The sequence below is a fragment of the Rhineura floridana genome, chromosome 9 (assembly GCF_030035675.1).
Source record: "Rhineura floridana isolate rRhiFlo1 chromosome 9, rRhiFlo1.hap2, whole genome shotgun sequence".
Lineage (NCBI taxonomy): Eukaryota > Metazoa > Chordata > Lepidosauria > Squamata > Rhineuridae > Rhineura > Rhineura floridana.
In genome coordinates, this window is record NC_084488.1 from 126,540,694 (window position 1) to 126,555,754 (window position 15,061).

At 54.1% G+C, this 15,061-nt stretch overlaps 2 protein-coding genes across 10 annotated transcripts in view; both read right to left on the minus strand.

Annotated features, from left to right (window-relative positions):
* SFXN5 (sideroflexin 5) overlaps positions 1-5,457 on the minus strand; it is a 150,268-nt gene extending 144,811 nt beyond the window's left edge. For 4 of the 9 annotated variants that reach the window (XM_061583715.1, XM_061583714.1, XM_061583711.1 and 1 more), the window contains exon 1: positions 5,185-5,457. Coding sequence is in view for 7 of the 9 variants with exons in the window: in XM_061583711.1 (XP_061439695.1) it covers positions 5,185-5,241 (57 nt within the window). In the remaining 2 variants the exon portion in view is untranslated. Of the gene's footprint in view, positions 1-4,430; positions 4,920-5,184 lie in introns of those variants that run through there. The other 5 variants (XM_061583705.1, XM_061583707.1, XM_061583706.1 and 2 more) reach the window with 5 other exon arrangements.
* Positions 5,458-6,816: 1,359 nt separating this feature from the next.
* The window catches only part of RAB11FIP5 (RAB11 family interacting protein 5), a 91,480-nt gene continuing 83,235 nt past the window's right edge, over positions 6,817-15,061 (minus strand). The window contains exons 5-6 of the mRNA XM_061583716.1: positions 11,235-11,442; positions 6,817-9,944 (exon numbers count right to left, since the gene is read on the minus strand). Coding sequence (XP_061439700.1) covers positions 9,729-9,944; positions 11,235-11,442 — 424 coding nt within the window. The 3' untranslated portion in view covers positions 6,817-9,728. The remainder of the gene's footprint in view (positions 9,945-11,234; positions 11,443-15,061) is intronic.

Below are 15,061 nucleotides of genomic sequence, written 5' to 3' on the forward strand. Positions count from 1 at the left end.
GAACACCTAATTACTTTGAATGAGTTCAAATTGGCAGGACCCAATGAACTGCATCCAAGAGTATTGAAGGAACTGACTGAAGAACTCTCGGAACCACTGTCTATTATCTCTGCAAAATCGTGGAGGACTGGTGAAGTGCCGGATGACTGGAGGAGGGCTAATGATGTCCCTATCTTCAAAAGGACAAAAAGGAGGAGCCCAAGAACTACAGACCAGTCAGTCTGACATCGACCCCTGGGAAAATTCTGGAGCAGGTTATAAAGTGGTCAATCTGTAAGCACCTTGAAAACAATGCAGCGATGACTAGAAACCAATATGGATTTATCAAGAACAAATCCTGCCTGACCAATTTTATCTCCTTTTTTGATCATGCAACCTCCCTGGTAGACTGTGGGGATGCTGTGGACATAATATATCTCAACTTCAGCAAAGCTTTTGACAAAGTGCCCCATGATATTCTGATTAGCAAGCCAGCAAAATCTGGGCTGGATGGAACAACTCTCAGGTGGATCCACAGTTGGCTACAGAATCCTACCCAGAGTGCTTATCAATGGTTCCTTCTCAAACTGGGGGGAGGTTATAAGTGGGGTACCGCAGGGCTTGGTCCTGGGCCCAGTGCTCTTCAACATTTTTATTAACGACTTAGATGAGGAGGTGCAGGTAATGTTTATGAAATTTGCAGATGATACAAAATTGGGAGAGAAAGCTAATATCCGGAAGACAGAAATAAAATTCAAAGTGATCTTGATAGGCTGGAGCACTGGGTTGAAAACAACAGAATGAAATTTTACAGGGGTAAGTGCAAAGCTCTTCACCTAGGAAAAAGAAGCCAAATGCACAATTATAAGATGGGGGATACTTGGCTCAGCAGTACGACATGTGAGAAGGATCTTGGAATTGCCGGTGATCACAAGATGAATATGAGCTAACAGTGCAATGTGGCTTGAAAAAAGGCAAATGTTGTTTTAGGCTGCATTTACAGAAGGATAGTTTCCAAATTGCGTGAAGTACTAGTTCCCTTCTATGCAGCACTCGTTAGGCCTCATCTTGAGTACTGCATCCAGTTCTGGCCTCCACACTTCAAGAAGGATGCAGACAAACTGGAATGGGTTCAGAGGAGGGCAAGAAGGATGATCAGAGGACTGGAAACAAAGCCCTATGAGGAAAGACTGAAGGAACTGGACATGTTTAGCCTGAAGAGAAGACTGAGAGGAGATATGATAGCACTCTTCAAGTACATGAAAGGTTGCCACACAAAGGAAGGCCAGGATCTCTTCTCGGTCGTCCTAGAGTGCAGGACATGGAATAATGGGCTCAAGTTAGAGGAAGCCAAAGTTCGACTAACTTCCTGTTAAAGAGATACAATAATGGAACAAATAACCTAGAGAGCTGGTGGGCTCCAATACTGGAGGCATTCAAGAGGCATCTGGACAGCCACCTATCCAGTATGCTTTAAGTATGCATTGAGCAGGGGGCTGGACTCTATGGCCTTACAGGCCCCTTCCAACTCTACTATTCTGATTCCATGGACGCTAGTCTACAAAAGCTTTGTCATTTTAGTCTCTAAGGTGCCACAGGCCTCTTTGTTCTTTTCAGTGTAACTAACTTGCCCAAACTCTCTAGCACAGTATAAGCAGTGTGGAAGAGTCCTCAAACAAAAGCTAGTGGTGCTGACCCTGCCCAAGTGGTCCTCTGCCCACAATGGACTTCATGAACCTGGCAGTGGGGCTTTCTGCAAGTTTGCAAGCCTGAAGACAGGGCTATGCATCTCTCAAACCAGTCACTATAGTTTGCCAAGCAAATTTGTTTTCCCTGCCAAAGATTACTCTTTTACCTTTTCAGGGAGTCCTCACAGGAAAACTTCTTTAGCAGAGATGAACTTTGCTACTGCTGCACAGTCTACCACAGCCTAGTTCCCCACAAAGAGACTGGTAACAATCACTCATACAAGACCTTTTTAAAGTTCTAATTTGTAAAGGGCTTTATATTTTGCACTGCAATTACATTACCTCTGGAGCACTAAGACCCGGGGAGCCCAACCATGCCATCCTAGAAGATTTCGGTTCAGAGCAAGTTTCCCTACCAGGTGCATGGAAATGCTTTTACTGGATGCCCCCTCCTCTTCTGTAGCCAAGTAAGTAGGTCTCATTTTGCCGAAGAGCCAAATAACCTTGTTTTCAGAGGCTGCAGCAATGACAGTGGGATCAAAACAGCAGCTCTGCACAGCCAAGGCTGCCTGTGATTTCAGCACAGGCCAACACGCACTCAGGTGGAGGCTGACAGAAGAAAAGAGGGCAACACACATTTCTTTCCCCGAGATAAGATACACATTCCACAAAATGGCACAAACAGGACGAGACGTGTCTTTTAAATTCTGACTGGAACAGTGTGTGAACCCTTCCAGTACTACTTTTATCAATGGAATTTTATTATTCATTTTATGCTATTCACCGGTATGATATTCTTTCTTAATGTCGGTGGTATAGATTTTTTATTAAAAGATGTAGCCCTCGTCTTAAAAAGAGACAGCACAATCCACTGGGGATGTCGGAGGTGGCAAAGGACGGGGTCACCCTGACTTCAGTCTCCTGTTGTGCCCTCCCTCCCCCCACCCCTTTCTTTTCTTCTAATTCTCACAGTTCCCCAGTACATACATTTTGAACTTAAAAAACAAGAATGCCCCCTCAGAAGCTCTTTTCACACTTAAGGCATAATTAATCAGCACTCAGAGATCCTGAGTCAGCTCTCTTGCTCAAGAAACATGAGAAAGGCCTTGCAAGATCAGGCCAAGGCTGGCTACTCCACCCTTCTTTGCAAGAATCCCGGAAACCAGCTAGTCCTAGGAGAATCTGCCAGAAATGTCGGTGGTCCACGGCAGACCACGCTCTGCATTCTGCCCAACCCGAGTGAGTCAATTCCTATCTCACCTTAGCCACAATGGCAAGAGATGTCCTTGGGCAAGCCATGATTCTCTCAGCCTCACCTTGCATGGGGATACCACAACACTGGCCTAACTTTTATTGTATGAATTAGTGCAATAATGTACATTAAGCATTATGAAAACTCAAAATGCACTATACACATGGAACAGCTATCATTGTTCTGAGCTGAATGGAGCTGGCATCAGAGCACAAGCAAGCCAATTTCCTGTGTAAAGCTCACAACCACCCTGAGGGGCAGGGGGAAGCCAAGACCCATTTGACCCCCTCTTGCTGCAGAAGAGGGCTGAGGTATTTTCCTCTCCTGCTCCAAGCTCAACTCCCTTCCAACTGAATCTCCCATAAGCAACTCAAGGTTTCCTGCACCAACAAGCAAGCCAAAGGAGTGTGTTAGGACGTGAAAACTTCAACAACGCTGAACCATCATCTCTCCAACCTTATTATCTGAAGGCCTTTTGAAACAAAGGTCAGTGTAGTTTAATGGCCAGAAATCTGGGATTAACACCAGGGCATCTGGATTCCCCATAGACTCCGTGGGGAGAGCACTGGGCAAGCAATGAGTCTCATGTCCAGTTCCCCATCTGTAAAATGGGAACAATGATGCCCTATGGCACAAGGCTCTTGAAAGTGTATTTTTTTAAAAAAATCAACACTTAGCACATAATGCACATTCTTATTTATTATGTTAAATAAGAAACAGCAATAAACAACACTTGACTGTTGCCAAACATGACCTTCTCCACAATGGGAACTATCAAAATAAAAATAATCAAAGCTACAATATCAAAAAGCCACATCCTAGCAAATTTTGCCTAATACAAACCACTGCCTCCACCCATGGGGTTTTATCTTTGTCCTGGTTCCACTTATCCAGAAATCCACAACCTGGAAGTGCAACCCTTCACAGCTGCTGCCATCAGCCTGTCAACAAACAAGAAAGGCCCCCAGCTGCCCCCTAAGCAAGTCAGGCATCCTCTTAGCAAAAGGTCAGAGATGCCTAAGGAAATGGAGGAAAGAGTTCAGTGTGAAGAAATCAGGGCTATATGAAGGAAAAGTCGCCAGCTCCTTCAAGACACGCCAAGGTCAGGTGAAAATGCAGTGGTGCTTTGGATGATCCGCCCAATGCATTCGGACTTTGCCCCTAGAGTGCAATGTGGCATTTACGAGCGTTCAAGACACTTTACAGAACTGAACTTTGGGCACAATTTGCCGGAAACGTCTCCTCAGCAAACCTCACTTGGGCAATTGCAGGAGACATTCTATAGACTGTGATGCTCAAGTGCAATTCTGCAGCCTTTAAAAAAGGAACAGAACCCAGAAGATTTCAGTGGCCTGAGGGTGTAAACCTACGGAGAAAGGATTTATTCAAGAGTCCTGTGGTAGCATGTACGTGCATGCATCCCAGCTTAGGCTTTTCCTGGGGAGAGAGAAATTCCCTAGCAGGAGGTCTTTGGGGTACAACTCTCTCACACATGCTGCATGCAAACCCACCTCCTCCTGCAACCTTGCAAAGGGTTGAGGGGGGAAGTTTTGGCATAAACCTGAACGGCTGCCTGGGACTGCTTCAGCGGCACCTCGGAAGGGGGCTCGCTATTGCATGACATTTCGGTGAGCTTAAGAAAGGCACTGCCCCACGCGGAGCTGAAAACAACGAGGCCGCTTCAAAGGGCTGCCGCCGCCGCCGCCACGGGGTTCCCAGCGCAGTCAGCCGGCCTTGCAGAGAAGACCAGAGAGGTGAGGGGCCCCAGTGAGCCGCCTGCCCCGGGACCTATTGACGCGGCCCCGCCTCTGCAGCCCCGCAGCGCTTCAGGGGCCAAGGCCGGCCCGCCTCGCCAGGGCCCCCTGTCGCCGGCAGGAGAAGCAGGGGCGCCTCGCCCGCAGCCTGCCCCCCACCGCGGCTCGTGCCCCTGGAGGAACGCGAGAGCGCCGTGCGGCGTCCAGGAGCGAGACTCGAACCCGGGACCCCAGGCAGGGGAAGCCCCGCCCCCGCGGAAGCACGCGCCAATCACGGGCCCGCTTTCGGGGCCGGGAAAAGGGTGGCAATTCAAGGCGGCGAGTGACGCCGGGGAGACCCAATCATCACCATCCCCAATGCGGGCGAGGGGCGGGGCTTGCTGAGGCGGGCGCTTCTTCCCAGGCGGCGAAGCGCTTTTGCAGGGGGAGGGGTTGCCCCCCCTGACAGACCCCTCCCTCTCTCTGCCTCCCTCGCGCGCGCGGTTCCCGAGGCAGCGGCGGCGGCCCCCACCTGCTCGAAGCGAGGCTTCCCCAGCTGGAAGGGCGGGTATCCCGCGCTCTCCGCCATCCCCTCACGGCGCCACTTTGAACAGAAGAGTCTCTGTCGCCCCTCGGCTCCGCCTCCCGGCGCAAGGCCCGCCTCCGATTGGCTGAGGCCCACCGCAGCTCCCGCAGAGGATGCTGGGGCGTGTAGTCCTTGCCGCGGCTGTGGAGGGAAGATGGTGTCACGCGGCCGGGAGGAGCATGACGGGAAATAGAGTCCCCTCGGCGGCTCCAGCGCCGCGAGGGCCCTTCTAGAGAGAAGACGGCATTATGGGAAGTGTAGTTTCAAACTCACCGGCCGGAGGGGCTGAGCCCGGGGCGTTGTGGGAGATGTAGTTTGTCAGGGCCGGGGGAGCCCCCGGAGGCTGCCGTCCAGCCAGTGCAGGGAGAGAGGCATCCCGGGCTTGGGAGCGGATCCCGCGGCGCCTTTTCTGCCGCCCGGCCCGACGGATGGAGCCCCGTCGCATCGCGCAGGAGGGTCTCGGGGGGAGGGAGGTGCCCGCGTGGCTTGGACGGAGCAGCCTCGGGGAAGGGGGGACTTCTTCCTCCCCTCCGGGGAAACGCCGCTCGGGGGCGAATGGCCGTCCCACCGACAGCCTCGGAAGGTTTGCTGCAAATCCGCGTCACGGTTTTCTCCCTGCTCCGGGGACCTTTCGCGTTCCGAAGTGCCCCAGAGAAGCCCTTCGAAGGGCCCGTCTGCTCCCCCATGCCAGAGAGGGGAGAAAAGACGGTGCCCATGGGAGAGCGGCGGGGGCGCATCTTAAGTTAAACGTGGCCCTAGCTCAATTTGCTACATTCGGCGATGAGTTCCGCGCCCCACTCCTCTTCCTGGGGAGGCCCAGACGCCGCTGCTCGAAGGTCGCGGGGAGGGGAGACCTCGGTCAAGGCGGGGTTGGGCTGCTGTCTGCAGAACAGGAGCGAGGGGCGCCCCCGTCGTTGCCTCCTCACAGCCTTCCAGCTGGATTTATACCAGGGGCGGGGGGGAGCTAGAGAGCGCTACCATCCTGATCCTTTCAGGCAGCTGCCCGTCAGGCTGCACCTAATTCAGGGGGATGAGAGGAAAAACAAGGCGGACTCTCTCCCTCCCCCCCAAGTTTAAAAGATTAAAAAACTGACAAGCTGAACGATAAAAACAGGTGGCCAGGAGTGGGGGTGTCCTGGGTGTTGGGAGCAGGAGTTGAGCAGGAGCAGGTGGTGCTCAGATGGATGCCCAACAGGCCCCCGCAGCGCCCTGCTGGAGCTGCTGCCTCCTCTGTTTTCACAGGGGCACCGCGATCCTTGCTTAGGCTGACCCCTCTGCCCTCCTCTTTCCCCAAAGAATGTGGGCCCACAATGGCAGAGCCTGCAGAGAGACGCATGCGGCAGTGCCCATTTCCCAGAGGGCTCTGCTGTTCGGGCACAAACACCCGTCCCCCCGCACAAAAAGGTTCCCCAAGCCATAATGCAGCAGGCAGGTTAGACAGATACCTGTCTGGGTGCATACACCCAAGACCCCCAGAACAAAGACCCCACATAACTCCAGAACTAGGGGCTTGCGTGTCTTAAGTGTAGCTTGTACTCTTTGGACTCAGAATGTAAACACAGAAAGGCAAACCAAGAATTTCTAAGCAACAAATTCAACCATTTTTATTTTCTTTCCCTTTAAAGTGCTTAAAACATAACAGGCTTTTTTAAAACGAACATCACCCAATGAGGCTCTTAATACAAGTGAGCACCTCAGCATAAACCCCACCACTGGAAGGAAAATTCACCCTGGGGCGGTGCTCCTAAACTTGCTCAAAGGGCAGGAAGACTTGTTAACACTGCTCTCCTTCAAGCTGGGTTTGCTTGGCACAGGACAGGGGCCCTTTTGAGCAGGAGAGAGGCCCATGTCCAACGTTTCTTCCATCTGGACCCCCCCCCCAAAAAGTAAACAAAAGCAACTGGGCCCATACAGGGCAAGGTGAGAAACCACTACCAAGAAGCAGAATCCCCAAGAAATACTTTGTTGTGGTTCAGCCTTTGCCAACCTGGTGCCCTCTGAGGCTTTGGACTGCAGATAGCTGGGGCTGATGGGAGTAGCCCAGAACTTCTGGAGGGCGCCAGGTTGGTAAAGGCTGATGTAGCTTATGGGGGCATCTGGTAGAACATAAGGAAAGTGGAGCCAAACTACTGACGGCAGCAAAGAGAACGCCCTCTGCAATGAAGGCCCTGCAAGACCAGAAAGATTTCACATACATGTGCACATGCAAATCCTTCCCATCACCTAGTTCCTGGATGAGGTCAGCCGCCTCTCCTCCCCCCTTTTAAAGCGGTGTGCGGCACATGTTGCGGCATGCCAGTTCCTGGGGTGAAGGGCAAGGCAGCTGGGCATTTTTGGCACAAGAAGCAGCCAGCAAGGATCCAGGCTGTGATGGCAGCTCCAGATCAAACCGCAAGGGTGTGCAGGAGACGGAGGAGGGACACCTTTCTGACACCTGAGAGCCGTGGGGGCTCCACACAGGCCAGCAAGATAGAGATGTCTCCTGGGGGGCAGAGCAAGGAAAGCCCCAATGACCCAGAATCCGAAGGCAGGGCGGGAGCAGCAGCAGAAGGGACAACCGCCCGACTCTATGGCACTCCAGTCCCCTTCACAGCAGCTTTGCTGTGGGCAGGGAAGCAAGTTTAATCTGGGACCCACCAAAGCCAGGGCTGCTGGGCAGAAAACTGTGGCCAACGGTCAAGGGTAGAGACTATGCACAAGCGATCCTGAGAGCGTGGCTGGAGCTTCTGCCACAGAACATGATGCCCAGACTGGCCCCTCCTTTTCCTGAGAAGGCAGCCAATTGTAGGGAACAGCATCCCCGCCCAGAAGGACCCTGCCTCCCAAGGGCCCAATTAGGAAGGTGCCAGACTGTCCATCCCCCCCCATTCACTAGGGAGAAAAGGGATGAGGGGAAAGTTGTAGGCACCCCAAATCTGGCCTCGGAGCAGGACAGGGCTGGAGCTCCTGGATGAGGTCCCCACACTTGCATGGGCCTGAAATTGCCCACCGCTGTGAGGAAGAATGAAAGCAACGGGAGGAAGGCGCCTTGAAGGGTCAAAAAAAGGGGGTCACAGAGTTCATCGCGCCCTACTCTACAGTTTGGTCCTGTGCCATTTGGTCACCCACTAAGAAATGCACTCCTCTGAGTTTCAGCCTCCCAGGGCCCCAGAAAGAGGGACGCCCTTGCACGTGCCCGTTGGCAAAGGCCTGCAGAGAGACAGAAGCCAATGCTCAAATAGGGCGGAGGGAACACCGGTTCCCAAGAAGGTACAGAGAGGGCACAAAGCCACCACCGCCCTTTGCGTGCAGCCACTGGCAGGCTCCAGCACCACTGCAAGCCAGTCTGGACCCCCTTCCTTGCGTAAGGCAACCTCGCCCACCAGTAGCCAAGCCCAAGGAGCCTTCAGGCCAAGCCTCTCGGCAATCATGGGGGCTCATCACATCACCCCTCTCTAAAGCCAACCACTCCTCCACCACCTGGCAAACCCCCCAGGTGGGATTCTGCGGGGTCACAGTGCATAAGGAAATGGGAACTACAACATGCGTGTCAAGTGTGAAGACCTGGCTGCTTCAGCCTGTTTGTCCTCCCATGAACCAAAAGGCACACCTGGGAAGACAAAAGAACCCCAGGTCCCACTGACACCACAGCAGATTCCTTCCTTATGTCCCCCTCTGGTACCCCAAACAGCAGGATGCAAAGAGAGACTGGGGGCTGCTATCTACTCCAGCATGTAAGGAAAACAATGCCAGGTGCTATGCAAAGACAGAGCTCCATGCCCAGGGCAACCCTCTTTTGCCCCATGGCACCAAAGGCCCAGCGACGCTAGTCCTCAAGTGTGCATCCCAGGGCGAGAAAGTGAGCTCTGCCCAAAGCCTGCCAGGATGACTTTATTGCCCAATCCATCTCCTTGGTCCTGCTGCTCTTTCTTCTGCCAGATCAGTTCCCCATCACGCTGCACCACCATCACCAAGAGGGATCAAGCAGCGAGCTACAGGGGAAGGGGGACAGAGGCGGGAAGGAACGGAATACCGGACCCAACGCCGTGTGTTGGAAGCCAAGCAGTGTAGAGGCCGCTCAAGTGACAGACTGGGAAGTCTGCAGGGCAGCAGTTGAACAGGAGCAGAACCATGTTTTGCACAAAATCGGGCCGCAGAGGAGGGTGTATCACAGTGCTGGGTTTTGCCCTCCCAGGCAAAGATCAGCTCACGATGAAAGCACCAAATGCACCCATCCAGGTTGCGTCCCACAAAAGCAGGCATTTGGAGAAAGATGTGGACTCGTCAGGGCTCTGGGTGGGGAGGGAGCCCCACGTGGCTGATGCAAGGTGTGGGCCGTGCCCCCTGCTGCCTGAGAGAGTTGTCCGAGAGAGGTCAGAAAGCACAGAGCACTTTATGCAGGGCCCACCCTTGGGGTCTGGAGCCAGGAGAGCGTGCTGCAAGAACTCAGAGTGGGGGATGGAGGGCTGTGTGGCTTTCTTCAGAGGCGTGGCAGTTGAAAAGGGGATGGGTTATTTGGCAGCCTTCGCCTCCCCTCCAAGCGGGAGCTGCAACAGGGTGGGCGACTGCTCCATGATGCGCACCAGAAGGCAGTCTATGTAGTTCTCCAGCTCCTGGACACGCTCCTGCTTCTTGCTAAGCTCAGCCTCTCGCTTCAGCAACAGCTGGATCACCTCATCGTGCGTCAGGTGGTAATACTTGGCTGAGGGGTCCAGCGTGGAAGAGTCCTGGAGAGAGAGAGAGAGAGTGCGTGTGCTGCAGTGAGTGGAGGGGACGCTTCACTAACTGCAACTGATACAGCGAGAAGGAAGGAAAGTCCCTGGGGGATTGGGAGACGTTGGTGGGAGCTCATCAGTGACCCGCTTGCTGCAGAAAGGGTGCCCTTCCAACCTGCAATCTCCTCAGCCACATGAACTGCAGAAACCCTGTGGGTCAGTTTTCCTAAGCCCCAGCTCTTCCAGCCACGCACCCAGCTTGGAATTTGCATCCTCACAGCTCTCTCCCTTGCACAAGGTCCATATCCCTGACTGGCCATGAAACTCGTTGGTTAGCCCAGGATGTCACCATCTCTCAACTTCCTATGCCAGCCTTTGCCAATTTGGTGCTTACAGGTTGACGCTACTGTGAGGCACAAGAGACGTCTAGAGGAGCCTGAAGTCCTGGGTGCATTCAAAGTGCAGCCTTCTATCTCTAGGCAGGTGTTTTGGACTAAAACTCCCATCAGCCCCAGCCAGCACAGGAAGGCTGCAAGAGCAACCCTGAACACTAAGTGCCAGGCCAGCAGCATCTTCAGAGCTGCCCCCAGGGAAGGAAGGAGGGGGGGCTGGGATCCAATACACACCTCTGGATCCAATATGCTCCGGATCATTGGTGAAAACCCCAGAACAGATTCAGGAGGCACTTCCGGGGGGGGGGGAGTTCTGTTGCACAAGCACAAATCTTTGCACTAATGGAAGTAGCTACTTAGCACCACTACCTTCAATGCCAGCCACGGTTCACGTGCCTGGCGCACCGTAAGGGAAGGGCCGCCATGGCTCTGCGGCAGAGCATCTGCTTTGCATGTGGGGGCCTCAGGAGCAATCCCTGCAGTCTCCGGGGAGGGGCTGGGAGAGACCCCTGCCTGAAGCCTGCAGAGCTGCTGCCAGTCAGAGTAGGCAATGCTGAGGTAGGTGAACCAATGGTCTGACTCAGCGCAAGGCAGCTTCCTGCCAAGGCCAGCTGAGCTGGGAGGGTGGCCACAGAGCAGCAGAAGGGCCACTGGCCACAGCCGAGGCACACCAAGTCAAAGCCAGGCTCTGCCTCCAGCCGGGCAATTAATACCATGGGGCTGCAGAAGGCTGGAAACGTGAGTTCTTGTGGGGCAGGGGGCCACCAATGAACGATGGGGGGGGTTGGGGTAGGATGAAGTCCCAAGAGCACCCCCAGATTATTCCCACTTAAGATCCTCCCTCAGGGATACCTCAGCCCCCCCTCGGAAGCCCCAAACTCCCTTGGCATCCCAATCCTCCCCCCCTCACCCTTTTGGGTTCCGGTTTCTTCAGCTGGTGGGCCAGGGCTCCCGAAGCGAGGCTGATTGCCGCAGGGCCCATCTTGAGCTCCTCCCGGCCGCCGCTCCGGACACGGGTCAGGCTGGCCGCTGGCCTTGGCCACTCCTGCTCCTCCTCCGCTTCCTCCCTTGGGACCTTTAGCCCCAGGGTGCTGCTGATGGGCTTCACCGGGTGTGGGCTGGAAGAAGCAACCCACAGTGTGAGGCTCACCTCCTGCTGGGAGAGTGGAGCAGAACGGAGAGAAAAGCGTCCCCCACCCCCACCAGGGCAGCCCAAGAACAAAAGCTCCAGCCACACGAGGGCTCTCTGTGCTTAGCAGTGCCCTGGCCCCGGGGGCAAGGGAGGGGGGACGCAAGTGCCACCGAAGGGAAGACATTGTTAGGACCAACTCAATTTTCAAAGTAAGAAGCAGAACGGGGGGGGGGAGCCATTGTGACTCTTCCCCATCATGGTCAGCGCCTCCCCACCCCCCACAAAACACACATACACACACCTTAGCCAGGGGGCAATGGCTCCCCAAACCAGCTCCACCCCCAGTATATTTCACCCACCTAGAAATATTCTTTGCCCTGCAAGAAATTATTTTCTAGTGTCTGTGCCCCCCCCCCAAAAAAAATGTTCTGGTGCCGTTGATGTTCAGCTCTGCAAGACTGCCACCCTCTTTTACATCACAACCCTAAAAGCAATCTGTAGTCAGGAGCTGCAAGTGTGCCTAACTCCTCTGGGGGCCGGCAGCCACAAGCAGGGAGTGAGAGACATGAAGCTGCTGCCAGTGTGTGCGAGTGGGGGGGGGGCAGAGAGAAGGATCTGGCAGCCACCCGAGGAGCAGGAAAGGTGAGGCGAGGGAGAACAGGCATGGCTTTGTGGAGAGCGCGTGGGCTTAGGGGAGGAAGAGAAGCTGGGACAAACACAAGGGGCCACCTCAACCCTCATGGATCTGGGGGGCCTGAATGTGGCCAGACCCCCTCCTGCACAGGGCCACACCCTGAGCTCAAAGCACACTTGAAGGTTCCTGAAGGGGGGGATCCCTCAGGAGACAAGAGCTCCCTAAAGGGATTCTGCAAGCCCAGCCTTCTCCTGACACTGCACAAGCCTATCAAAAGGAGAAGAGCTTTGCCACGTGGCTTGTCAGATGGCATAAAGTGACTTAACACTCAGCATTTCCATAGCCCTCTACAATGCTCAAAGTGCTTCACTTACATGGTCTCAAAAACCCCGTCAAGATATGCAAACTGGGGTCCACACACCTGCCTATTTTTCTTAACAATTTGCATCATCTTAACAACATCTTCCAATTTGCCATCAGAGCGTGGGGGGGGGGTTTGTCACAGCTTAAACAACTTCAATTATTGTTCATTCCTGCCCTACACTTTAAATGCCAGCAAATGACAGCTCTTGGCCTTTCGAATACAGCACAGCGACAGTCATCCATGCGGAGGCCAGGAACAGACTACACCTTGTGAAAACTACCAGGGATTTGGCTGCAGCCTCTTCTTTGGCCTGCTTGCAGCTCGCTGGCTTTAACTGGGCCTATGACGACAACACTTGCTTTGAGAACACAGAAGATTTAAAGCCAGAAAATGATTCTTGGGGCTCTGACTAAACATGCCCTTTTCGCTCGAGACTGATCCTGGAACCTGCCATGCGCGAGGGCTTGGCTCTGCAACTGGGCCACCCCCCCTCCCCTCCGCATTCACCATATTGCACAACTGGAATCCTGCCAGTCTGGGGAGGGACCGTAGCTCAGGGGCAGAGCACCTGCTTGGCATGCAGAAGGTCCAAGATTCAGTCCACAGCAGCATCGCCAGGTAGCGGCTGGGAATGTTCCTCCCTGAAACCCTGCAGAGCTGCTGCCAGTCAGGGCAGACAATACTGAGCTGGATGGACAAGTGGGCTGACTCTGCCCAAGGCCGCTTCCTCTGTCCCTGAAGCATCCTAGTGGCCAAGCAGCAACCTGCAGGCTGGGATGCAGAACTGTGAACCCAAATGCAGAGACTGCCTCTTGTCTGTTCTGAAAAACAATCCCGAAGGACTGCCGAGCGTCCTTGAGATTCCTCTTGCTCTTCCTTTATTTCATCAGATTTACATCCCGCCCTTCCTCCCAGTAGGAGCCCAGGGCGGTTATTAGCTTTTTATGGTTAATGCTGCCTGCCTGTGAATCTGCACGGCGGCGGCTGTAACCACAGACACAGGGAGGATCAGGGAGGATGCTGTAGGGCCCCCCAAGGCCTTGCCCAACCCTGGGCTCTTCACACTCTGCCAAACAGCACCGAACTTGGCTCGCTGCTTAAGCTCCGTACATTCCTCACAATGCACCGGGTCTGCCGACTAACTGTGCACAACAGCCTTGACAAGCGGCACCTAGCATTCCCACTCAACAGGTCCCTGCACTCTAGCGGCCTCCCTCTCCACTCGGACAGGTTCCAGGGCCTGAATATCCCCATCACCAGCATGGGCTCTCTCGGGGTGCCCCAAGGATGTCAGTGTATCCAGTGATGGCCTCCCCACATCCACCTGCTGCCAATCCCCTGCCACAACCTGTTGGCTGCTCCTGGCTGTGCTCAAGGAAGGCCAATGGGTGCCAAAGAACTCTGGGACTTGCAGTGTTTGAGAGCTCACTGCGCACAGCCTAACCTGGCAGAGGGCTGCGTCCTATCTGGCCACTCAGTTGGGCTGGCAGCAACTTTCCAGGGTTTCAGCATAGAGGAATATTCCCCATCACCTGCTGCTTGATCGGTTTAGCAGAGGAAGCCACGGATTGGACCTGGGACTAGTTTGCATGCAAAACACAGAGCAACAGTCCCATCGGAAGGCAAAGGTGCTCACCTCTTCCCCTCTCTTCGACCAACAGTTTTCTGAACAAGCTCTCTCGCTGCTTGAACTCTTCCAACAGCACAAATCTTACAAGTTCTGAACACCGTAAACACAGGACAGTACACAAGCAAAAGCATCAGGACCCAATCTATTCCTGGGCCTGACATTTGTTTCAATTGTTTTCAAAAACAGTCGTATCCCGCCCTGGGACCTGCTAGGGAAGGGCGAGAAATAAATGTAATCATCACCATGAATAATCTAGGACTGAGCCGTAGTTTCACCATCACCACTTCCAGGTAATGGCCTTGCAGGGCAGGCCCAGCCCTCCCACTGACCCCTGGTGCGATGGACCCATCGCCGCCGCCACGTTTGGGCACTGGAGCCTTAAAGCAGACCACGTCCATCCTCCTGCTTGTTGCCACTCTGGACAAGAACAGGACAGGAATAAGCTGAACAGAACAGGGTGCCTTCTGAAGAGGCAAGAGGCCCAGAGGTTGTGGGTCACTGACCAAAGAAGGGGCTTCCTGCAAGATCTAATATTTATGATGACGGTCAGTCCCAATCCTGATTTTTGGCTGACTCCGTTGCTTTGTCAGACGGCCCCACAGCCTTGCAACAGGCCTCTTTGGAAGAATGAGGTTGTTTCAGCAAGTGCAGGAGGGAGGCTGCATGCACCCCACCTCCCACAAGCGACGCCGGACAGAGCTTCCCCGAGAAGAGAGTGACAAAAATCTTAACAGAAAGGCAGCACACCTTCCCCATTCAGGGATGTCCAATGTGGTTCCCTCCAGATGCTGTCGGATGCCAATTCCCATCTTCCCTGACCACTGGCAACGCTGGATGTGGCTGATGAAGTTGGAGCCCAACAGCTACTGGGCCATGTTCAAGCTTCTGGTTTTGATGTACAAAGCCCTACACAGTTTGGGACCAGAACACCTGGAACATCATCTTATCCCTTACATACCCAGTCAATCACTGCGCTC